The 26059-nt window shown below is 45.6% G+C and overlaps 1 protein-coding gene across 4 annotated transcripts in view; it reads right to left on the bottom strand.

The window, feature by feature from the left end:
• Window positions 1–355: 355 nt before the first annotated feature.
• The window catches only part of SLC6A12 (solute carrier family 6 member 12), a 44224-nt gene continuing 18520 nt past the window's right edge, over window positions 356–26059 (bottom strand). For 3 of the 4 annotated variants that reach the window (XM_068191728.1, XM_068191727.1, XM_068191726.1), the window contains exons 4-15: window positions 25456–25596; window positions 24169–24256; window positions 22462–22594; window positions 19465–19599; window positions 17874–17977; window positions 16277–16401; window positions 15946–16058; window positions 15078–15215; window positions 13673–13775; window positions 7546–7646; window positions 6302–6472; window positions 356–3775 (exon numbers count right to left, since the gene is read on the bottom strand). In XM_068191728.1, the coding sequence (XP_068047829.1) occupies window positions 3629–3775; window positions 6302–6472; window positions 7546–7646; window positions 13673–13775; window positions 15078–15215; window positions 15946–16058; window positions 16277–16401; window positions 17874–17977; window positions 19465–19599; window positions 22462–22594; window positions 24169–24256; window positions 25456–25596 (1499 nt within the window). In that variant the 3' untranslated portion in view covers window positions 356–3628. The remainder of the gene's footprint in view (window positions 3776–6301; window positions 6473–7545; window positions 7647–13672; window positions 13776–15077; window positions 15216–15945; window positions 16059–16276; window positions 16402–17873; window positions 17978–19464; window positions 19600–22461; window positions 22595–24168; window positions 24257–25455; window positions 25597–26059) is intronic. The other variant, XM_068191729.1, reaches the window with a different exon arrangement.

Below are 26059 nucleotides of genomic sequence, written 5' to 3' on the forward strand. Positions count from 1 at the left end.
GCCCTTTTTCATCTTCCAATCCTTGGCAAACTGCAATAACTGCACTGGGGAAATCGAGAGCTTTGCTCAGAATGGAGCTGGGGTTCCAGTCCTTGGTAGTTTACCCCTGCACCTGGGCTATGGTGGGCGTGGTTTCTCTCCAGCCCAAAAGCTAAGATGAGGGCTGGAGGGAGGGCATGGCTGCACCTCCTGCTCATTGGAAGCTACAGCACGTCATTGTCCTTTGCCTGAGTGCTACCATGATTACCTGGGACAGAAGAACATTTCTTCTTCCAAGAAGAATTCCCACTGCAATTCTTCTTTCCCCAAAAAACTATGTTGAGGTTTGGAGTCACAAAAGTTGAAGATATCCTGGTGATATTTGATAGTTTTATGTTTCTTTCTTCAAATTTTGTCCAGTACAAGTTTTCTATGACCATTTCCTTTTTTTTTTTTTTTTTTTTTTTTTTTGCCATTTGTCACTGTCAAAGGAAGAAGGAAGGGAAGGCTGAAGTGGGGGGGAACAGGAATAACAGGATGGAGAAGGATAATACAAGACCTTTTGGCTTGATTTATTTTTTAACAAACTCTGTTCCTGTCTTTTCCTTCTGTAGAGAGAGGTGAAAATGGCCTTTTTATGAAGAAAAAAAAAAAAAAACCAAACAAAAAAACCCAGAAAACAAAACCAGAACAAACAACAAACTGGAAACCCAGAAGTGGTAGTTAGGTGTTTACAGGTGTATGTCCTTTCTTCTGTATATAGTGTTTTAATTCCAGCTGGGAGGAGCAGCACAGTATGAAAACCTCGTACCTTCTCTTGGACTTCAGCTTCAAATGCATTGTGTCTTGGCAGGTTATCAACAATTACAGGGCAAAAAAAAAAAAAAAATATCTCCCTCCTCTCCATACCAATCCTTCAGTAGTGTATTCCTGGTGGTGTGCAGAACAGGAGCAGTTTCCCATCAGACTCAGAGTCTCCAGAGGTGCCCAGTTCCAGGGGTTGATGGAGACCTGTCAGATGTGTCACATGCATGCAGCAATGCCTGAGACATTTGTATAAATTTAACAAACCACTGCTCAGTTTCTAATTGTGCAGGGGGTCGCAGAGCAAAACACAGCCACTGATGGCATTTCCCCTTGTTCCCCCAGCTGGGTGTATGTGGGTGTTTTAGTTTTTAAAGGAAAGATAATTAAATGACACTGTGTCACTGAGCTTTGACTTAAAATTCCTGGACTTGACTTTGTCAATTCCATCCATTTCCAAAGAAACTGGATTAATTTCCTGATCCTGGGAAATTTATGATTGTTTTCAATGGGCATACCAATACCTCCTCCAGCTTTATTAAAGTAAGTTGCTTCCTGGCAGAGGTGGGATGATATTGTCAGATTATGCATAAGCAAGAGGAATAAGTTCATGCAGTCAATTACACAGCACCAAATTTGTGTTCCAAACTGAAGAGTTACTTGTTTCTATCTAGGATTTTTGCAGTGTTACTCAACTGCCTCAGAAAAAGAAGTGAACAGATCTCCATGACTCCTTTGACAGCACGACACTACCTCACATTTTAATGGCATGGCAGCAGGAGCAAAAGGGCTTCATGTCCTACCAAGGATTGTACAGGAATCAAGATTGGGGGGAGCTGTTTTCCCCACCAAATTATTAGTAACATTGGTGGGAGGGAGAAGAAAAAAATCACCAAACTGCTTACCATGAGGCCTGACTTCAAGCCTCTGGGTGCTAAGCTCTTCCCACAGCTATTTGCAGCATGACATTCAGGTCTTTAAAAAATAAAAATACAATAAATAATGTCTTATGTGGTGCTGCAGTCCTTTGCAGGGAATGTGAATGAGGCTTGCCAGCCTTCTCCATCTTCCACAGTAAAACATCTTAAACGATAATGTGCCAGAGGTACAAATTCTGATACTTGACTTTCAGTGTTCATTTCACCAGCAGTTTGTAGGTTTTAGTTTTTAAAGGAAAGGAAATTAAACGGGGAAAAGATTGCCCTATTCTAATTCTCCAGCTAAACTCAGAGAAAACTGCAGCAGATAAGGTTCCCATAGCAATTGGAATACGTACCGAGCTGCACAGATGAGGCCTGATTTCTGCACTTACTTTTGGTGCCGGCCATTTATCTCCATACAGCACAGGGAAAAGCAATTACTTGGAACAAGAAACAAGAGAAAGGAGCCTGTGACATCTGTGATTCATTTTGATGGCCATTCTCTGGTGTGGTTGGATGCAACAATATTGCAGCACAGCCATGCACCAGTGCATGTACCCTTGACCACAGCAAAGCTCCCAGGTGCATACTGCCACTGGCTTTTCTGGTGGGTTTAACTGTGAATTTTTGATAGGCATTGAAGCAGGATTTGGCAGGGATCTTTAAAGCCCCAGCCTCCACAGGACAGAGTCATCTGGCACTGCACCAAACCCAGCAGCAGAGCACATTTCCTCCCACCCGTTGCCTCACATTTTTGACTACCCTGCCAACAACCAACCTTTAATTCGACACAATCTGCTTCCAATGAGCCCGTATTACCTATTAATTTTGCATTATCTTGCCTGAGCTGATGATTATTGCACCTGATTATATCTTCCTTATCCCCTGAGCAGTCATCCGCAGCAAAGCCAAGGAAATGCAATCATTCTCCCACCCTCTTCCCAAAGCTGCTCTGCAGCACAGGATCAGGCCCATCAACTCCTTCTATAATTCCTCTACAAAATGCCCCAGCAGTGCACTTAAATTTGTGGGCGTGCAGTCCTCAGGGTCTCATTTTCCCAGATGTGCTGCAGCTCTTTTTCTTTTTCTTACCAACTGCTCTGGGACTTTTCCTGCACTCCATGAATTTTCTGAAAGAATTGTCAGATGTTCATTGGTTTCACTCTTGGATGCATTTTCACTGGGCCGTGTAGTTTTGACCAAGAGCAAGTTCCCTTAGATGGTCATTCCTCACCCCCTTTTCCAGACTGAGACTGCCTTGAGATCCATCATCAACAACTACGATTGCATAGAGCACCCTGTCACTCTTTTCCCTTCCAGTGACAGCTGAAGCTGTAACTACTGACAGTGCACCTCCTTTTGTCAATGGCTACGATACATTCCTGGCTCTCTCTCCCTTGTACAGAGGTGACCTAGAAATGCACTTTCCTTTGTCATCCTCCAGCTTCTTATGTTCTTCTGAACCAACTTACTTATTTCCCATGATAGCACTCCATTGTTTCCTGCTTTTGCATCCTTCACTTGGCTCCTTCACACCTTTAATCTCTGCTCTCTCTCACCACCCTCACCACTGTGGTTTCTTTTCCTCCTCTCAACAAGAATGCACCTTTTTTTTTTTCCCTTTTTTTTTTTTCCTTTTTTTTTCTGTTTCTTGCTACAATGTTGTTTTTCTCTTCCCAACCAGTGTCAGTAATGAAGGGCACTTCTGACAAAAGCATGCTACAGTCTCCACAGCTGCTGGCAGGAAAAGTTGTCCCCAGGGTATAAAAGAAATGCTGTTGCCAGTGGGTGCAACCAGTGGTTGGAAGAAGAGGAATTGTCCCAGATGCTTCCATCACAGACATAAAGGAGAGAAGGGAAAAGAAACCACTTTGGGAAGGAGAGAGCAAATCAGTCTGGGTTATGGAGGAAACATCCCAGGTGCCTTAGAAGTGGGTTTCTCTCTCTGTGATGCTGAGCAGCTCCTGGACTGGAGGAGACCATCCCTCACGCCTCAGATCAGACGGCCCCACCATGTGCTTCTTCTTTGGCTGCGGTAGATCCTCCGCTGGGGAAATCAGCTGCACCAGTCGCTGCAGAGAGGAAGTTGCTGTTAATTAAGCTGATGAGCAAACTGACAGCCAATAGTGATCCACAACCATCGCTGCGGGCAAAGGCACCTAGACAGCACACGTCCCAGCTCCCTCTTCCTCTCCTGCCGAACGGTCATGAAACAGAGGAGGAGAGCAGGTTTGCTTCAGCTGCTCTCATGTATTCTGCCTCTGTGCTCAAATCTGGGCTGTGGACTGATAATCTGATGTACAGCACTTCTCACAGAGCTGCTACTGTGAGGGAGGATGTCAGCAATTAGCACCACAGACATTTTCTGTGGCAATGGAAAAAACACCATAAAACCTTTAATTTTCCTATACCAAGTAGCTTTCGATTGATTTTCGTGGGAGCTGTGAAGACTTTCAAATGGGCTGATCATCAGATGCTGGGCATCTCCTGCCATGATCCAAAACAGGGTGGTAGGCAATACCTACCTCAGTGGCATTTCCCAGGTAAAGCAGTCCCTCTGCACACTGGTTTCTGCCCCAAGCCATCCTCAACTCCCCTCTTCCAGTCATCCAGACTGTGATGGTGAAGGCAGGATGTGAGGCACCTGCCTGCCCTTAGCTCCCTCTGTCCTGTGCAATGCAGGGTGCTACAGGCTGTTCCACACACATGTATGCAGTGTTGGGACAACTTAGAGGAGTTTATTCTTAAAAATGAAAATATCTTTGAGCTCTTCAGCAAAAAGTGCTGGCTCACAGGGACTCTGCAGTGAATTTCTGGTCTTTTTCATCCCATTTTTTAAGTCTCTCTGGTGCCACATGACTTCCTGAGCTCCTGGTTTCGTCTCCCTTTCCATCCTGCAGTTGATGTCCTGTAGCTACCTGCCAGCTCCATAGGACAACCTATCATTTCCCAGCTGAAACCTGACTTTAACTGTTACTAACTTTTTCCATCACAAGCTGTTGAGGACAGTGCATGTTCACTCCCATGAAGAGTGCATCACAAGCAGAACAGGCAATTCATCTGTGACTCATTGGATTAATTTTACTGCTCCCACTCCTTGTGAAGTGGCTGCCAGAATCACAGATTTTATTCATTTATTCAAAACTATTTGCCCCATGATTTCCAAAATTGACCTTGGTCTGCAGCTTCTCTGTGAGTACTTCATTGTAAGTTTTTAGTCTCTGGAGCTTGAGCTGTCTTAATCAGTGACATTAGGAAACAACATTTTTGTTACTTGGTCAGTCAAGTGTAATAAGAGCTATCAGTTTGTAGCAGTGACTGATCATAAATACCAATTGTAAACTTGCTTTCAGTGAATGGTTTGCAATATTCAACGACTGTTCCTGGAAATTTGTGTCAGGAAATTAATTCACTACAATTCTGACTGGAAAAAGAGAACAGGTATATTTTGAGAAATTTTGTTTTAAAAACAGGTGCAACTACCCTAGAAGGTATTTCATGGTTGGCTTTGATTCTGCCCTGAATTAACCCAGGTTTAGCAGCCAATTCCTTCCCCTACACCTAAACCGCATCCTTGGAAATTTCTTCATATTAAGATAGCTGAGGAATTCCTGGAAATTTCCATTAATATCATGTAAACCAGGACAAACAGAAAACCCCTTGATCTGAAATGGGCCATTCCTCGGGTGTGCTCTACAATGAGCATTAACACTATTCCCAGCAGCATTTCAGTCCAAGGGCTTGAAGCACTTTACCCCCAGTGAGAGATATTGCTTGTTTAACAGGTAGGACATGTGGGCAATTACTTCTCTGGCAGCTCCAAGCCCTCATTCATACATCAAAAGCTTCTGAGCTGTGGGGAGTCAGACATGTCAGCCATGGATTCACCTTTCCTGAGACAATGGAACAAATAAAGATTTCCTGTACCCAACTCATTGCTGGATGTGTTGGCAATACAGGTCCTCCTCTCCATGAGCCCACAATGTGGCTGTCACACCTACACTACAGCCACAAGGATGCTCCTGTTCACCTGCTCCCTCTGCCCACCTCACCCTCCAACCAGCTGCAGTGGGGATGGGGAAGGACCTGCAGAGAAACTGTGTAGAAATTTAAATGTACTGTACATCGCTCAGATCTTTCTTCATGGTCTGGTGAGGTGTCATCTCCATGACTCCATCTCCCTAGATAGAGTTCTTCCTAGGACAAGGACAAAAATGTCTACAGTGAAAGAGGACAGGCTCAGGCATGGCACAGGGTAAGCCTTTACAGGTCTGTGAGCAGGTCCTCTTTGATAACTATTTCTTTTTTGAAAAGAACATGATCCTGACCCAGGACCACAAGGGACAAGAAGTAAAGGCAAAACAGATCTTGGTTTTGCACTTGGTTTGCATTGGTATCTACTGCATATATGCTATATATATGTCTATATATTGCATCGAGCATGATGGTCCAACACCGCATGGAAGACAGGACATTTGATGATCAGCCTGGGAGCTGTGCTGAAACCCTCCAAGCTCTCCAAATTGCCAACAAGAGCTACAGAGCATTGTGGGGAAGGGTGACCCTCGCAACACACCCAGTGACCACAATCCCAGTACCTGTTTCAGGGATCCTTTGGTTTTCAGGAGGATGAAGATGGCATAGAGAGGAATACAGACCATGGAGGAGAGTGCCATCAGCCAGCCTAGCACATAGCCCCAGGATGGGTACTCGTAGGAATTGTTGTATTTCAAGGGTGTGTACTTGATCAGGGAAAACAGGAAGACACCCTGGAGAGCACAAAACACAAACATAAGGAAAGCCAAGGGGCAGCCAAGGCCAGCAGCCTGGCCACCCTGCAAGGACTGGCCGCTCTGCAAGGGTGGCAATGGGTGTTCTGTCTTGCATGAGCCAGCAGGGACCTTGCTGGCTGCAGCGAGCAGAGCCCGGTGCGTGCCGGCTGCACAAAGAGTTCTGAGAGCCAGGGCCAGGCATCTCGGCCGTGTAAAGCCTTCAGGCTTCTGAAGAGTCATAAGCAAAGCTGGCAGCAGCTTTGAGGGCCCAGCAACATTGAGACAGCAATTTATTCGTATCAAAGACAAGAATTGTTGTTCTGCCTGGCAGAAACACTCCGGAGGAGCCACACAGGCAAAGATTTAGCCTCCTGGGGCTCTCTAGCTACAAAGCTCTCAGACAATTTGGACTGGTTTGAAAATTTCCCAGATCTTCAAGTCCTGCTGAAGCGTGGGGACACAGTACTAGGAATCTTTTGTAAGTTGTAGCTATAGATCTCATCTGTGTTCCCACTGATGTCAAAGAAAACAACTCTCAACATCAGATACAAAACCAGAATTTGGCTGAGAAAGCATGTAAAAGTCAGTGGAGCAAGTCTGGACATAAATTTAAAACAGGAAAGAACTTGCCTGAATTTGGGTGCATTTTATTTAAACACAGTCACAGAAGTTTTGGAAGAGATGTAATAACACAGAAAGCAAATGGCTATAGAAAGATACTTCTGAACCACAGGCAGTCCCAGGAACACAGACTGAAGCCCGTATTTCAGAACAGGATAATTTTCACTGGTCTTCTATTCATAGGTAATTTGACCAAACCTCTCCAGGCTTTGAGGGCACATTTCCTTTTGCCTTCACAATAAACAACTGGATTTTCAGGCTCAATTAATTTTCCAGGCAAAACATAAGGCTTTACAAAGGAAAGAAATAGCTACCTCAGCTACAGTCAAGCTTCTGCTTCTCCATACAGTTTGAAAAATTTACAGCAGCACCTTGGAGATAAATCAGCCTTTTCTACTGAGAATTTGGGGACCCAGAGTGATATGTCATGATGTCATAATTGCACTTACCAAGCACAGACCCGGGGTGAACACCAGCCAGCATATCTTGATCAAGGGCCACGGCCGGAAACCAATCATGTCCTCAATGTTGTCATAGAAACGGTTGGCACCTTGGCCACCAACCAGCACAGAGACAAAATCATAAGTCAGATGGGTTTTGTTTTTTTCAACCACTATTCACATCAGATTCCAAACTTTCTTTATCCTTGGTGTTTACTTCTGGTATAAACATGGCTATCTTAATAATAGAGCAGCAGGGGATGGGGTTTTCTGCCATTGAAAAGGCCCATTTGTGGCTACATAGAGATGGAGGGGTTTAATTTAACTCATAAGTGTCAGAAAGATTGACACTGAAGAAAAGCATAGTCCCTCAGACAGCAGCAGCTGTAAGTGAGAAGATGCAGCCATGCACTGGTAAGGACTACACAGGGAAAAGAGGTGCCTGGCTTACACAGCAGCAAGGGAAAGCTCTTGCAGGTTAAGCATATGGGATTACGTGAGTCCAGAGTGCTAAATGGAGCAAAGAGAGTGGGGAACACCTAACAAAACCTTCTCTTTGTAAATAAGCATGCTGGTATACCAGGGAAGTCATGTCAAGAATCACCACTGAGTTGGGCAGGACCCCTGTCATCTCAAGAGCCTGTCTTCCACAGAATATTTTATTATTGACATAAACTCATAAAACCTGGCAATTAGAACTCTTCTGAAAACCAAACCTTCCATCTGCAAGTGTTGCTGTACTGTCCAGTGAGAGCTGTCTGGTGGGGTCTGAGCTCTTCCTTCTCTTCTCATTAGTTTCACTTACTGGATTGTTTTGTTCACAGTGTGTGGGACCCACCTAAATCTCATGGTGCCCTGGAATGGGTTATACTTCAGAAAAGCACCTAGAAGTCCTGCCACCAGCCAGACGCTAACCACTGACTCTTCCCAACACAAAGTACAAAGAGCAAACTTATGCAATGGCATAGAGGAGACAACAAAATGCAGGATTTCAGCAGATCTTGCAATAAACTCTGGGATATCTTCAAGTATCAGGAGCCTAATGTTGGCCAGAAAGAGAGGTAAAATGAAGAAAAATCAAAAAGTCATTTATAACGTGCCCTAGCATCTGTCAATCCAAAACTGACCAGATATACCAGACTGCCTCAGTCTCATCCATCTGTGAGCTCATGGTCAAGCCACAGTTCCCAGCTGCAAACGTGGTAAGCATTTGCTTGTTTCTATCTCAACACCACCATGCTGGACTAGGCAAAATATGTGCCTAGAGAACTGGCAACACTTCTGAGTGCTTGGAGTTTGGTGAGTTTTATTTTGGTTTGTGGTTTTTATGACTCAGAATTAAATTCTCATATTATGTTTCCTTAAATATAGTAATTCTACAAAAGTACATTATGTATGCTCTTTTTTAAAAATTCTTTGCATTATTTTCTATATCCCATGACTAATGCTTGCAGAAAATCTCTTTTAAACCCAGCTTTTTGAAGTATTTGTGGGGAGGGGGAGGATAATAGTGTTTTGAACACCTCTTGATGTTGAGTTGGCAAGTTAACAAGTAGCCTCAAGCAAAGACAACAAACTGTGGTATGTCAAGGGACATGCATATATATTGTGTGGGAGCCCAGCCTATACCAGAGAACTTCCAAGCTGTAACTATCATGAGGATTCAGATAGCATTTCTGAAAATATATAAGGGGTGAAAGGAGTTGGTATATAAAATTAATTTTGCCAAAAAGCCAAAATCTTCCACAGGATGAAAAAAAGAAAAGAGAGCTATAGATCATGTGAATTGCAGTTTTGAGTATGAGCACAGCACAGTATCTTCCACAGAAACACACCTGCATGTCAGATATATGACAGATTAATTCATAATACAACTTCATGGCAGATAAAGTTTCTCTGCCAATTTGGATCTAGGATCTAGTCAAATAGACATATTAATTAAAGAAATACAAAAATGCCAAACAAAAAGAAGAACACCCATCCATCCATCCTCCAACAAGAAGAAAAACCCCACAACTTGCGTTGTTAATTACGATGTGCCTCCACCTGTCCTTGTCCCTTTTCTCTGTGGAGCAACCGCCAGGTCCTACATTTCCATAGCCACTGTGGCAGTCAGTGGGTGATGTGATGATATACAATGGGGACTGACATGAATATCCTCAGAGAATATATGAACAGGAGATTTTACATATTCTACATTTCATAGGCAGATGAAAAAGTAATCAAGCTTAAGAAGTCATCAGTTCAACTACTCAACACTGACTTTTTGAGCAAACTAGAAGCTGGAGGACACATATTGAAGCAATGTGCCCTTCCTTCCCAGCACATCAGAAGGATTAGACAAAGCTCCTGCAGAGAAAACCATAAAAACATCCCCAAAGATATTTTTGTTGGAGTGAACAAAGATGCTTGCTTTTACCTCCAATATTCCGAGACAAGGAAGAAATGGGATGCAGTCATTGGATGGTTAACCATGAATGCTGGTACCACTTGCTTTGTGCTGATCAATCCTATATACCTTCAAAGTGGTTGTGTGCTCCTCTTACAAATCATTTAGCCATGTAAATTCACAGGAATAAATTTCACACAAACGTAACTAGAGATTTACTTACATCCTTATCGATCGTCCTTATGGAGCTTTTCTCATTTTACACAGCTTATAAAAACAGCAAATGAGACCCAAATTAAAAGGGGCAAAGATTTAATTTTACTTTTACCATATTCAAAAAACAGTGAGTTTCACAGTTCTGCTAGTTTGGAATTTATTAAAAAATATCTCCCTGTCTTTTCTCCCAAGTTACATTTATTTGCATTCATCTATATCAAATTTCATCCACAACATTGCAATAGGTGGTGACCTCCATGCCACATTACCAAGCTTGTATCTGCTCCCTCTCTGTCTCAAACCTGCAGCATCAACACCTGCACCAAGCCTGTGCAAAGAGCCAGCAATGGAGGTATGGTGGCACCACAACTGCCCATCCTGGCTCCACAACTGCCCATCCTCTGGGTACCAGGCACACAGAGCAGGCCCTTTATGGCCCGTAAAGAAGCACATAAGGCTGCTTATAGCCAGTGCATCTGAGAGCATTCAGCACATAGAGACAGAGCAAGCCCGACAGGCAGGATCCAGGCAGGAGGAGGCTGCTACACCATGCTGGTAGTCACACTGCATGTGAGCAACAGAACCAGAGAAAGATTTATCACTGCACAACACAGGTTTACCCCACGGCCACCCAAAGGTACCCTCTGGCATCAGTTTGCTTTAGCTGTGTAGAATCCTAATGATTTCAGCCCTGGCTCTCCTGTAGTGAGGGAGACCCTTGCTTTCTCCTGGAGCAGCTAATCATAATGTGCATGCTGTAACTGCCTGGAAAATCTCCTCTGCAGCACATTTCAGTGGCACCATATTGTGACTCTCAGTATTCAAACCCCATGCCTGCTTATAGAAGGGCTGCCTGTCCCAAAGTGGAAGGAGAGCAGAGAAGAGGAAGGAGGACACCAGAATCCCTCCAGAATCTCCTCTAGGGAACATGATCTGCAAGTCCAATGCTGTGCAATCCTTCCACAGGCAGGGAGCAGTATGGAGGAAATCCCCAGGTCTCTGGGAGAGCAGCTGCCTGGCAGCAGGGTGCAGCTGCCAAGTGGTGGGTGGTTGGCGATGTGCTGGGAGAGGGGAAACTCAGAACGCATATTTGTGTTAGCAGAAATGTTGTAATTCTTCACAGTGTAAGCAAGACGCTCAGCTCTGCCAATTCCAAGGCTGGGGAAAAAAACCCTTTAATCAGCACTAGTCACTTTTTTTCCCCACTGTAATGCCTCACCTTGGCCCTCTGACTATATTTTGGACCAGAATCTTCCCAATGGATGCAAAGCAGAACATCAAGAGGGTAAAATCATACAGTACGGAGTGGCACAAATGAACCCATAGTGGTGAGGAAAAGGGCCCTTTCTCTGTCCCAAACTACTCCATCTCCCTTTGAGGCTGCTGGGGCAGCATCACTTCTCCTGTTACTCATGGCCTGCCATTGCTCCTCTCCATGGGTCATCAGAAAAGGCCTGTGTGACTGTAAAAATGGCATTAAACATCAAAGCACAATTCAATTTAATGAATTAACCTAGAACGGTGATCCCCATCCTGTCACAGATGGATGGGAACCTTCACATCCCTTTAAATCCCAAAAGGACTGGGCAGAAGGTGACTCAAAATTAAAATGTGGACAGGGGCTGTTACTGCAAGCTGTAAGGTGAGCTTCCCTTGAAGGACATCTTTCTAAAATAAATCTCTCTTACAGATCTGCTTCTCTTGCGAGCAGATGGACTGGTTATGCTTTCAGTAAGAGTGGAGTTTATCCAAACTAGCAATTGGCTCCTGCTGTACATAAAACATTTGGAGAAACTAGTAAGCCTTTCATCAGCAACTGCACTACAGCCAATGCAACCTCTATAAAACCATAAGCACCAAAAGGAGCACACAGGGACTGACTGCACATAAGGCAAAGGTGGCCCCAAATGGAATTGGCAGGTGGTAAAACCAGAAAAAGGAAAAGAGACTGACTCCTCACACAACACCTGAGAAAGCCATGGAACTCCTTGCTGCAGTATTTTGTGGATGACAAATGGTTAGCCAAGTCAACTGGAAAAAAATAACAGAAGAGAAATAAATAGATTTCACTTCTGGCACTGGAAATTCCTGGGCAACAAGGTGAGTATTGCATCTGGTTCTAGGAACCCCAGAAGAAGAAAGACATGTAGCTGTGGGTCCAGAGTAGGACCATGAAAACTAAGAGAGGACTGAAGCACCTGTCCTGTGAAGATAGACTGAGGGAGTTTGGGCTGTCCAGCCAGGAAAAAAGGAAGCTTCAAGAAGACCTTGTTGCAGCCTTTTAATATATAAAGGGGGCTTGTAGTGACATGACAAGGACTAGCAGTTTTAAATTGAAAGAAGAGAAGTTTAGAGTGGATACAAAGCAGAAATTTTTGACTCTGAAGATCCTGAGACAGTGGAACTGGTTGCCCAGACAGGCAGACACTACCATTGCAAATGTTCGAGGCCAGGTCAGACAGGGCTTTGAGCAACCTGGTCAAATGGAAAGGGGACAAGAGGGTGGACTAGATGACCTTTAAATGTTTCTTCCAAACCAATCCATTCTATGGTTTTATTATAAGTTGTGAAAACCTGGAAGAACATTCACAGAAAATACCGCTCCTAATTTTCCTTCTATTGTATTCCTTCATGAGCATCCACTCCTGACCATTGAGACCCAACATGATGCTATGTTTGCAATCTTTCTCTGAGGCTATGATGTCAAAGCTGCTTGAAGTAGTTGGGACCAGCAGATGTGTGACTGTGAGATGTTGAGGTCTGGTCTAAGCTGTCATCTACTACAGCGGTGCACAATCCTTACAGGTATGAGGCTCATGTAGTTCCATGAAGCAAAGAGAGGGAGCAACTTCTCTGCATCATACAAAAGACGCTTTGCCCAAAAAACATCAGCCTTGACACAAGCTTCAGGGAGAAGAACCAAAGCCTTTGTGGTCAGGAAGAGATCTCCCATAGGATATCAGAGGAGACTTTTCTTACTGCACAGACAGACACGCAGTTAGTTTCCTCCCGATACTTCATGAAATTCAGTTTTATCCTGCTCCTGAGTAGTTTAGTTACACACTTCACTGAGAGCCAAAGCAGTCCCTCCTATTTATTTTCTGAGTGCCATCACAGCCTGGGTAAATCGGAAGCAGGAATCACCACAGAAGTAACACATAGCAAGTTTGCATCCCATAATTTTGTGTTAAATTAACTGGCAGGACTAAACTAAATGCACAGTTTAAGCAGACAGGGACAGACACCACAGAACAGTCACTCCTCAATAGCTGATTTTCTAATTCAAAGGGCAGATGGGAAAAACAGCAAGGTAGCTCAATATGAGGCACCTACAGAGAAGGAACAAACATTCCTAGACTAAATGTGGAGCAATAAAGAAATGTTGCAAGGAAACACAGTGAAAACTAAACAAGAAATAACATAATTACAGCACTTCTTTGCCTCCTGAGGATCTTTTCTATTGACTCTCACTTCTCAACCCCCCATTCTTGCCTTGATAAAGAACAAGACAGGATTTTGTCCTCCACTTACCATACACCCATCCTATGCAGATGACTTCAAAAATAGCCAGGAAGAGCAGGCATGTGCCACTGGCAGCATAGTAGTCAAAGAGCTGGAAGATGTACATGCCGCCCTGTTGAAGAGGTAGAGAAAACAGAGCCATTGCAAGACTGTTCCATGTCAGGGAAAAATGAGTGGGGCAAGCAAAAGAATAGCAGCAGAAATACTGAACCTAGAGCAGGTGGGAGAAGAGCCTTCTCTTAGGGCTGCCCTCACTCTGTTCCAAAAAAACAGTCAAGCCTGGTGGCAGGAGAGCTTTTCATGGCCATTTTATGACACTGCTGGGCTAGGCTGGCTTCTATGTGCATAAGGGCAGGAGCTGGTTTGTTTGGTTGTTTTAAAACAGTTAGGGAGTTCCCAGAATAATTTTTGAAATACCATGTAGCAGTGCAGAACTTCACACCCAAAAAACTGTGATCTTGAGCAAGGACATTCAAGATACCTTGTTTTACCCTCATCCAGCTTTACATACTGCACAAGTTCCAAGCTCTGCAATGGCAGAGGCATGTGGCTTTCCTGCTGCTTCTGACTTTGAGCTGAGCCCTGCAGAGTTGCCATCAGCTACCTGTACAGGCCCGTGGATGATTTTCATGTGATTTCTCCAAGACAAAGCCTCTCCACGTCAAGCAGATCCTTTCAAATAATGCTCTAGACACAGTGTCACTCAAATTGACAGGTAGGTGTTGCCTTCAGCAGGTCCTTAGCCAGGATCCTGCTGGAGGATCATTCATCTGTGCCTCAGGGGTTTAACAGGAATTAGCTGTCACTTCAGAGCTCACGGAGGCAGCGCAGGAGTGCTAAGACCCCCACCCAAGCTTGTGGTACACACAGAGCACAGCACAGCACCATGCAGGAAGAGGTGCAGCTGTTAGCTGCAGAGCAGTGCAAACACTGTGTGCATGGCATCATACCAGCACAGCTCTGCTGCGGCTGGTCCCGGGATCACAGGCTTCCCACGAGCTCCAGCAGGGTTATGGCACAGCCATTACTCCCAGGCTCCTCTCCTGCTGCTCTGCTTTGTGTGGAAAGCAGCCAGCAAATGATCATTGCCCTCAGAAGAGCTTGTTTTCAAACAGCTCAGCTTGTTTTAGTTCCCAGGTCTGGTATTTGCACAAAGCCATGTGTCAGGCAGCCTTTCTGGGCTGTGGGACCAGCATCTCTGGAAGGCTCAGTGATACAGTGAGAGCACCAGTGTCACGCAGGGTCAAAGCAGCACTGGCTGTGAGAGACACCAGCTAATGGATTAGAAATGAGAGATATTAACAGCATTGAAGACAAGCTTGCTGTCTCTGCCCAGGCCTCCAGAACTGTGTAGCAGGGGGTTTGGTGCTCAGCTGTACAACCCTTGCTCCTTGCTCCTGTACTCCTTGCTCACCTCAGTGACTAGCAATAAGCCCAGCAAGTAGCTTATGACTGCAATGGCGAGAATCAGCACCTCCCGACGCCCCTTCTTCCGAAACACTCCTGGGAACATGTCAATAATAGCTGTCACCATGCTTTCCACACAGACAAACTGCAGAAGAAAACAGGGCAGAGAAATCAGCATCTCTCCTTCCCCAAGCATGCACTTCCCCTTACTGTTCTTTTTGTCCTCCCACCACCCAAATCCTTATTTTTTTCACTTTTTTCTTTTAATATGTCTTGCTTCCACCAAAGGCCAGCAGAAACAAAGGAAAAAGGCCAGATTATCCAGGCACAAAGGCTGGGGTATAACAGAGCAGAGCCTGAGCAAAACACCTGCCTGGTGGACATGCAGGACACCCTCTGCTCCACTCGTGCCAGCAGCACAGTTTCACACTGCACTCTGCGGGGTTTGTTCCTGGTATAACAGGGATATGGGATGTAAGACATGGGTACATCAGTGAGAAGAGGACATAGGGATTGCTCTGGTGGGATGCAGCTGGGAGAAAACAGCCCAATTCCCCATCCCAGACTGTCCAGCTCTGTGCTCTGCCTCACTCTGCAGTGTGCATAGTTTTGAAGGGCTGTAGCTGAGGCATCCTCACATACACACAGGGAGAAGATGCCAGCAGAGATGCCAGCCCACATTTTCCATGGGAAAAAGAAGTGGCCTGCCATTGGCCCCGGCTCTGAGTTCCCACAACGTGAAAGTGCTGCACACAATGTAGAGAACTTCTTTGGGGTACCAGCAAAGCACAGACCCACCTTATCCTTTCCAGTGACCGTGGGGAATGCTCAGGGTGGGGACAGGCATGTTAGATGAGGAGGGGGGTTTGTTGTACCTGGCTGTCCAGTCCCAAGAAGATCAGCATGAGGAAGAAGAGGCAGGACCAGAGCTGAGACAGAGGCATCATTGTTACTGCTGTTGGATATGCTATGAAAGCCAGGCCAGGACCTGCCAACAGACCACAGGATGACCATGTGTGCTCCTATTGCCACAGCTCCTTGACCACCCACGGCTGAAAGCTGTGTTGAGGAGTACTGGTCCTGCAGACTTCTCTGCAGACACTCACAGTAACAGAGGATGTAGAGAACATCCTGGGTTTCACCTTGGAACCTTCCCTTCAGGCTGTTTGTTCTCCCTTGGCTCTGAAGTCTCCCAGAAAAACTTACCTGATTCGGCCACTTCTGAAATAGGTACGCCCTGCTCTCGAGCCATGAAGCCCAGCACAGAGAAAATGGCAAAGCCAGCAACAAAGCTGGTGGCACTGTTCAGGGAACAGAGCATGATGCAGTCCCTGCAGGAAGGAGACCAGAGAGAAATGGGGGTTTCCTGCTGAAGAACAGATCCACTTAGGACCATGTCTGTGCTCAGCTTCCCTAGCTGGACAGCACTACCAAGAAACAGTAATGTTGTTCTTGAACCCTTCAGAACTAAGACGCTCAGAGCAGAGCCAAGAGTTCAAGAGTGACAGGACTACACATGGCACAGTGGGGGAATGGGGCACAACCACACAGCACGTAACAATAAAAAAAAATCACAAGAGTCCAGAGAATAGGAAAAACAACAGAGAAAATGAGGAAAACAGAAAATTAGAAGAGGAAAGAGGTTGCAAAAGGAAACATAAGCAAGAATGAGGAGTATCTGAAAGCATGAAGACATACAAGTTCAGCAGGTCTAGTAAAACAAGGGTAATAGGACAATAAAAATCTTAACTGACAAGGGCAGTGTCTACACTGTCTTTATTAGCTATGCTCATATGGAAGCTGGGATGTGCTATGCAACTTGTCTTGAAACTGCTGTGCTCTTGGTCCTTGTGAAAATTGGGCACCACTCTAAGCTGGCTTGGCTGGAAGCCCCACACCCCTAGATCCTGCCTAGGCAGCTGCCAGAGCTGACCCACAGCATCAGCTGCTATGGGGCAGGCACTGTGGACACATTTGGGACACCCAGAGGTAAGCTGCCAGTGCAAGGCTTCTTAGAAATTAGAGGAAGGTGTCAGCACACCACTGCATTGGTGACTGAAATATTTTGGGAGAGCCAGGAGAAAGTATTAACTGCCCAACCAACAGCCATGGCAGCACCTATCGGAGAACAAGAAAGACGATTGCTGTCTCCAAGCACAATTCTATTTTACAATCTGTGCTGGAGCAATATGTGAAAGCATAGCAAAGTCCCTGCTTCTCAGGGTTCTGTAGAGGGTGTCAAAAATGGTCCTGATGACTATGCTGAGCTCCATGTCAGGCCATGGATAAAATAGATCTGTAAACCAAGGGCAAGGAGAAGGCCAGACAGACTTGATTAATCTCCTTGACAGGATCAAAAGGCCACTGGCAGTACATTACTCTGATGATAGTAAAGCACTGGAGACAGGAGGCCCCCCATCATCTTTTGTACCACCTCCCCTGCCTAGCAAGTGATGGCAGAGCTGGCCATGTCACCCCTGCCCATACACTCTGTCAAAATAGAGTGTGCTGTCTACACAGTGGCTGGAGACACTCTCCATTTACATTCCTCCCCCTCCTCCAGTCTCTCATTTCCACACTGACTCGTGCAGGACAGCACTATTAAAGCCATTTTCTGGACTCCTCTTTTCCCTCAGCCATTCTCAATCCCTGTGCTGAGTCCTCTGCAGGTTCTGCACTCTGAACAGCTCATTAGTCACAGCAGCATGACCCAAGGTCTCTCCCAGGGACAGAGCCTGTCTGTGATGCAGCTTATGCTATTAGAGAAAATTTCCAGAAGGAAATGAGTTCAGGCTCTTCCTACCTGTAACAGTTATTGTTGTATTTGTTGTAGCTGCCCAGAGCTGTCAGGCACCCCTCACAGATGGCATAAGAGAAGAGGATTTGAGTGCCTGCATCCATCCAGACCTGGAACAAAGAAGGTCAGTGGTCTTCAGATGTGGCAACAAAATAAATAAATGGCTGTGCCCTGTCAACAATAACTCCTCCAGTCATGGAGAACAAACCCTGTGAGACAGAAAGGGGATCTATGCTGAATGGAGAATCTGGGATACCTACATGGAAAAACTGAGCTACAGAACTGGAAACCCTTTAGGAAAAAGCTCTAGAGAAGACCATATTCTCACACTCCATTGAAGGTGACACCATTTCTCCACCCCGCACCTTTGCATTCAGGGTAGAGATGGCATCCCTGATAGCATGGCTCCTTCTGAAGCTTTCACTACAGATGTCTGTGGTCCCTGCATGGCCCACCCAGATGATTAATCTCCTTGCAGAGCCACTGGTGAGTCACCCCAAATTACAGTGTGATCAACAATCTGTGTACTCCTTTCCCTGATCCCAGATCTAGTTTTCCACCTCTCTGAGGCCACTCTGTACACACTGAAGGGCAGAAAATTGCTGAGATGAGAGATTGTAGGCCAGTGGGGTGTCACACACCCAGGTTCCCCTTTGCTCTGGCATTCCATGGGAAAAGCTGAGTGGGGTTTCTCACCCCTGCTCCAGCCCTCTCCTCCATGGAGAGCTGAACTGTGGGCTGAGCTGCAACTCTGCTCTCACACAGTCTCAGGGAAAGCCCTGAGCTGGGAGTTTTAGGCAGGCAGGGAAACAGCCCACCTTTCTGATGGTCTCCAGGTTCCCCAGTCATTCTCTTTTTCCTCTAAGCAGCCCCCAGCTGCAAACATCCAGGCAGCTGGAATTTGGCAGCCTTCAAAGAATCCCATCCCAGGCACTGCCGCCTAAGTTCACACTGATTTCTCACAGATAGGCATGTACACAGGAGCCCTTCAGGCACGGACACACATCCCACGTGAACTGAAGCTCCACCTTCTGCCTCACCTCAGCAGCAGGATCTCACTGAGGGTTTCCATGAGCCCCAGTGACTGGTGGCAGTAATTGACCCTTTGGCCAGCCCCTGCCCAGGGACCAGCTCCCGGGATAACTGAAGGGAACCCAGCTGGTCACAGTCCAAATTACATGCATGCCTTTGGTTTCTTCTGCAAGCACAGGGACCCCTCATGTCCTGGGAGGGTCCTGATGGAGTCAAAGTGCTAACCAGGCCAGAAAAAAATTAAAAGTGATGGATGATATAACCTCTCCCTTAATGATCTGCATTTAACAGCCAGAAAAACGTTACATGTTAAATAGTTCATATACTCTTCTGGTTTTGCTGAGCCCATGAGTTGAAATGGGCTCACAAATATGGAAATATGACCACATGCTGCAGACCACGAGAAAAAAGCATGTGCTGTGCAGGGGGACTAGACCCCTCTCAGAAGTTTTAAGGATCCTGGTTGCCTGACCTCCTTTCATAGATGACAGCTAGATGCTCACTCCAAAGGCCAGAGTACTGAGAATATTCTTGTGGCCAGCATTTGCCTGACACCACCCCTCACCTGTGGGTCTGCCAGCCTGGAGATGTCTGGCTTCAGGTAGAAAATGATCCCCTCAGCAGCCCCCGGCAGCATCACCCCTCGAACCAGCAGGATGAAGAGCATCACATATGGGAAGGTGGCAGTGAAGTAAACGACCTGCAGGGGCAGGGAAACAAGAGGAGAGAGGGTCAGCAGGGAGGGGGGCAGGCATCACTTCACCTCATCTCATCTGCAGGCCCCCACCCCAGCAAACCTCCTTGACTCTGCTGTTGGCTGTAGCTGCTGCTGTTAACATGGAAGAGGGGTGAGAAAGAATGTAATCAAGGTTACATCTCATTGGTGATTTAGTTAATCTGCATTTTGTTCTTCATCCAAAACTCTGCCACTGGTTGCTCTGCTTTGTTTTCTCTTTCCAGTCAGTGTAATTTCCCTGCTGTGCAGCCGTTCCCTTCATCTTTCAAGAGCTGCAGAAGAAACCCAGATCTTTTCCCATCACTGAGTTTTAATGAGTTATTAAAATGGTCCTATGCACAGCAAGAGCTTTCTAAATTAAATACCAACTTTTGCTGTCCAATTTGAGACACCTATGAGGCATCTCATTTCCAGAAGTGCTCATGCGTCACTCCCATCCCTTCAATGCCTCTGAGCTCACAGGTAAAAAGTGAGGGCGACTCAAAGCCTTTAAAGAAAATGTAGACTATTATTTTTGTAATACCTATTTTTACTTCTTTTTGTGTGTGATGTAAATAAATATTACAGTAGAATTAATAATCTCTAAACCATTTCTTTAATATAACATATTCTTTTTTTCTAGTTGCAAAATATTTGTGAGCAAGTTGCAACTTACTAACATTTATTCATTACTAAAATTCATCCAAGTAATGTGGAGGCTTGTTTACTCCATGGATTCATAGTGATGGGCCTGAAATGACTTTTTTTGTGCTTAGTGATAATTGGTCAAATAAGTCACAGTACATGGTACTTTTGCTGTTCCCTGATTGAATGAGAATGACACTCCTTTGGGCACAAGTATTAAAATCTACCTTCAGAAATCAGTTTTAAGAAACATTTATGCATAAGGAAGAGAAACATAGGGGGGGAAAAAGGGCTTTTAAAAGAAAATGAGTCTTTATGGAGTTATTTGAAATTATTGTCCTGAGGTCACTATGGTTTCTTTAAATTTGGATTCCTTAAATCATAGAAGCAGAAACATAAGGATCCGGCAGGGTTATGTGATTAGAGCAGCCTTTTAGACAAACACAACCTCCTGTTTAATCTGGAGCTGTTGTAGAAAGTTATGCACCTACTCAGAATTCTTGGGTCTTTCGTAATGCTTGTCTTAGTATATTGTCAGCAAAGAAAAAGAGGGAAGCAGTTAAATATTTTTTACAGTGCCCCTGTAATACTCAAAATTACAGCCTGCAGAGAAGACAACTGACCTGTTTGACCTGTAGTATATTTGAGAACAGAAAACTCCTCTCTTATTGTTGCACCATGTCCCTAACACCTGTCTGGTAAATAGCCAATAGCACTGTACCCTAAAAATTACGATGGAAAAATCTTCTGTAATTTTACGAAGACCATTCCATTTACTATATGTAGTCACTGTTTTCTCTCACTTTCTGGTCTGGTTTTGCCAAACCAGGTCAGCTAAACCAGCCTGACTGAAATACTTTAGCTTTGTCTTTGTGCAGGTAAGTTATGCACACTGGGGAAGCAGTGTGCATAAGGAGAACCATGCAAAGGGGAAACTCAGTAGAGAAGGCTGAGAGCTAAAGAGAGCCTTGGGTGACTTAATTATTCTTCCATGCAGATCACACAGCCTCTCAGACCCGATTTCTTGTGAAGATGCCACTGTGGTATTCAAATTAGGGGGCATCAGAGATTCAAGGTTTAAAATGTCGTCATTTATCATCCATCCCCTCTTCCCCATAAAGGTGGAGTCTGGCTCTCCTTCCTTCAGAAGTGGTGGACAACAAGTCCGCACCAGCAAGAACCAGCAAAACCTGGGAAAAATCTAGTCAGGAGAGCAAGCTGTTATCTCATTCTGTTGCAATGGGTGCCCAGTAAAGTTTTAAGTTAGGAGATAGGATTTAACAGTGAAACACAGGTGTCAATTATGAAAGGGAACACTCGTGAAGAGTAGACAGTGATTTGAAGGAAGAAATCTCTTGCAGAAATTGGTTCCCTCCCTTTGCTATTGGGACATTCCCTGGACACCCACAAGACTAATCATTAATCATCAGTCATCATTAATGATCCACCCATCTCATGGCATCTTCAGGAAAGAATGAGGTCCTGAGCAAATCAAGGCCATGGCAGTGTCCCTAATACCCAGTCCAAGGCATCAAACACTCATTCACTCCAAAAGGAGAACCAGTCTATCTGCTCTATGGGATAAACATCAGGAGGAAGCACTGGTTCCAGCCTCATTAGCAAAATGCAGAAAGTGAAGAACTGACCCAAAACCTGCAGATTTAGAAAGAGCACCAAAGAGAGAACAAGGACACTTCTCCCACCCCAAGTGTTTTGCAGGATAAAGAAACAGGAGAGATTCATTTTCTATTCTCTGAGCTGGTTACAGGCAGCAGCTTGTCTGTTTTGCTCAAGTGTTTAATAATTGCCAGGGATGGGAAGTCTGCCACTGCAGAGGATCTTGTTGAAAACACCCTCAAGCCACAGCAGGACAGCACATCGGTGAGTGGATGATTCCCAAGGGCACTTGGGGAGAATCCATCAGCCACTGCGGGTATTTGCAAGTGAAAATGTGCCTCAAAACTCCCCTCAGTTCCCAATTCTTTCCCCATTCTCCCCTCCCTGATGGACCTACTAATTTATTCTTCCTCTTAGGTTTCAAACACAACTGGTGTACATCAGTATGGCCTCAACAGGTTTTAAGTTTCACTTTGGTGCTGTGTCTTCTGCCTCTACTTCCTGAAGAAGGAAAAGAGATTGAGGAAGAAATATAAGATGGGTACAAGGAGGCTTATGGACTGGGAGGATAATCTCCATTCCTACTTTGCCTGTGGACTTGACCCCTTTCCAGATGCAGAAGTAGCAGACGATCCATGCCAGCAGGAGACACAGAGCCAGCTCCCAGCGCACAGTGCCCAGTTTGTGAATACCATCCGTGAGCCCCAGGACTCGCTTCCTGCCGGTGTCCAGGGACAGGGAGAGAAGCATTAACACTCCAGACCCCACTCACCCATACAGACCTTTCCCATATTACTCCATCCAAACATTTAACAGCCTATCTACAACACATCTGCCCAGGGCTCCCACCCATGCAAATCATCCCAGCTCTGCTTAAGGCTCCCCTCTCTACTCATCTCTGCTCCACCATGTCCTGTGGCTGACCCAAACCCTCCCACTCTCCAAACTCACGGTGCCATGCCTGTCAGACTCACGCTACACAAAATCAATACCTGCTCCCCCATTGCTCCCTGAGCCTGGCAGCTCCCCAGCAGAGACAACTCAATCCAAAGCAGGCCACCAAAGCCACAATCAGCCCATGGCCACCATTCTTTCTCCCCATATGCTACAGGCACCCTATATGTAAGCATAAATTATCTTGAAGATTCCCATGCCCTTCCCTCAGCCTCCTTCCTTGGAGATTCACCATCAAGAAGGTAGGCCACACAAGAGCTCAGCACTGCAACTCCAGAAGCCTAAGCCCAAACTTACAACTCCTCTGCACATTCTGCTCAAAATCACTTCCCTCAGTGTCCCCTTGCCCTCTCTACAGAAAACCCAAACAACTGTTTCAGAGGAGCCTCAGCTCTTCTCACTAAATAGTATGTGCAAGGACCAGGGCAGGAGAAGGGGGCCACCACTATGCAGACTCTTTTTACAACCATGGACACATATCATCTTCTATGTGCCCTGTGGTGGCTGCAACAAACAAAGGACAGTCAACCCTTTCAAATGTACCTTAAGAGACTGAAACAGGAAAAAAACCCAAACCCAACTGCTGAAGGTGAGTCCTTGACAACCCCTCTTCTTTGTTAAGACTTTCCGCTATAGCATGTAGAGTGGTAGGGTGGCACCAGCAGTCATTTCAACCTCTCCAGGCTGCACTAATGACCCTATCTGGGACATTGTCTGGCCTGCTGTAAGACCCCTCACTCAGACTGTATTTTAGTGCTTCCAGCCCCAAATTCCTCAAAATTTTCCACCTTCCTTAAATTATTCTCTGGCATCTCATGCATGCATCTTGGATCCCTGCTCTCCAGGGATGATCCTGAGTAGCCTGATGGATCACTTCCCTTAGACAGCAAGCAGGACTGGGTCAAAAGAAGGTAAAAGGCAGTTTTTCCCCTTTGTGTTTCACTGTGGAGGACTTTTCCATCTGCCATAGCCTCTCATGCTTGCCTGCCAACCTGCAACACCCAGCACATGTACTCCTGCTTGCAGCAAGCCCTCACCTGCTTTTGGTGTCTCTCTCGGTGGCCACACTCACCCAGGTACCGCAGTGTCAGAAAGGGGAACACACCCTCAAGGTGCAAATGAGCACCCCTGAGCAGGCACACCGTGAGCTGCCTTTGGGGTGTGCCCGGTCCTCACACCCTGGGCTCTGTGCCCATCTCCTTGGCAGCTCATTGTGCTCCCCGTGTTGGATCTGACATGTGGCACCTCACTTGCTCCTACAGCCCCCCGCCCAGGGACTCCTGCAGTTGCAACCTTTGGATGAGAGGGAGCCTGAACAGAGGGAAACCAATCACATACTCCCAAAACTCAATCATTGAGGACGTGGCGTTCGAAGGCAAGGTCCTGTTGTCCAGGCTGGATCTATTCAGAATGTCCACACAGAGATCTACCAAAAGAAAAGGAAGCTGATGAGGTGAGAAATTCTTTAGGGCTCCTCTAAGAGGGATGTTCCTTCCCCTCTGGACCCTAACCCTCACTCTGGCAGCACACAGGTCCTTTATCTTGTGCTATAGAGCATCTCATTAAACATCTCATTAAACTCTGGCTCTCTCCAGGTATGAATCCCAATCCAGGAGTCACCAGGGGGCTTCAGGAAGGGAAGAGGGGAAGGAGAGAACAATTCCCTGTCAAACTGAAAACAGATGACTGCAAAAATATAGATTATCAAGGGATAGCGACTATGAGTAGTCAGGACAGAAAATCTCATTCTCTTTCCACATCATGCACCATTCCCTATCCACATATGCACACACCACAGAAGCCTTCATGTTCTCCTTTGCCATCCCCAACCCTGTTACAAAGCATGAAATAACTAAAAACAGAGGAGATGCCACACATCCAATGCATCTCATCTTGCATTTTGCCAGCAAAAGACAATCCACTGGAAAACCAAGGAAACCCAGCTGTTGCTGGGAAGCTTCTCTCTGTTAAGAGAACATATGTGGCTTTCCTTGCAAACAAATCCATTCTAGGGGAGCTGAACGGAATTGGATCAGCTCTTTAAAAGGCTGGTTACTTCTGCTGGGATAAAAGGGCAGAGGGAACTGTGAGTAAAAGGCCCACAGGGTAGAGAAATTTAACTAATTGCAGAAATTAATCATCTGACACAAGAGAAAAAGGGAGGGAACCAAGCTGCTGCCAAGCAAAACCTGTTCAACATGTTAAAATAGTCCTGACAAGGACATTCATGAGGATTACCTCACATCTACCCCATGTTCCCAAGCTCAGTACAAGGGCTTTGAGTAAAGTCAAAGCTAGGTCTTCTCTGCAGGGCAGAGTTAATTGAACTATAAGCACAAAGCAATGAGAACCTTGGTGAATGTAATGCTATGGAGGCTGTATGGATGTGATTAACCAGGGAAACAGTGTCCTTAGAATTCTGTGTTACTGGTTCCTTCATTGGGAGACCCAAACTGCCAAAATCCTACAATGCAGGCTTGGTCTGATTTACCCAAAAGCTGAGTGCACAGAGGAAACTGTTCAGGCATGAGAGCTTCTTCCAAACAAAAACAAATATTTTCATCAAAACTCAAATAACTTCTGGGAATTGGAAAGAAGCTAGAAGCTGACCAAGGGAAGGTGTACCTGAGTTCCAGGGGTTATTGCAGCTGGCCCATGGTAGCACTGAAGTGAAGGAGCTGAACAGGTAGAAGAGTGCCCAGGACAAGATGATGATGTAGTAGACATTCAGATATCCCACAATGACTTGGGAAGCATATCCAATTCCTGTGAAGAAAAGCAAAGGAGGTGATGATGGGACTGGCAACCAATTCCCAACACATGAGGCTTAACCCCAAACACAGACACTGGTCATGCTGTGGTAAGAAGGATGCAACACCAACAACATGGCTCTCTAGAGAATAGTGCAAGATCTGCCTAAGGGAAAGAGGAAGGATTTTGTTAATGTGCACACAGACAGGAAACGTTGGTAACTCTAGACAGGTCTGTGGTGAAACAGCCAGAAAACCTTATGATGATTTCAAAAAAAACATTTCTGATGGCTACCATGCCACAGCATCATAGTGCCTCCTCTTCAGAAAAATACAGCTCTAGCCTTTGAAGAAAAGAAATGCAGCTGAGTCTCTTACTTCTGGAACGAGTCAGGCAAAAAACATTCTTACAGCTGATATACACCATGCTCAGCTTTGGTCTTGGCTCCTGCTTATGCCCATTGCTCACTGAGACCTCA

This window comes from Anomalospiza imberbis, chromosome 5 (genome assembly GCF_031753505.1).
Source record: "Anomalospiza imberbis isolate Cuckoo-Finch-1a 21T00152 chromosome 5, ASM3175350v1, whole genome shotgun sequence".
In the NCBI taxonomy this organism is placed as follows: Eukaryota; Metazoa; Chordata; class Aves; order Passeriformes; family Viduidae; genus Anomalospiza; species Anomalospiza imberbis.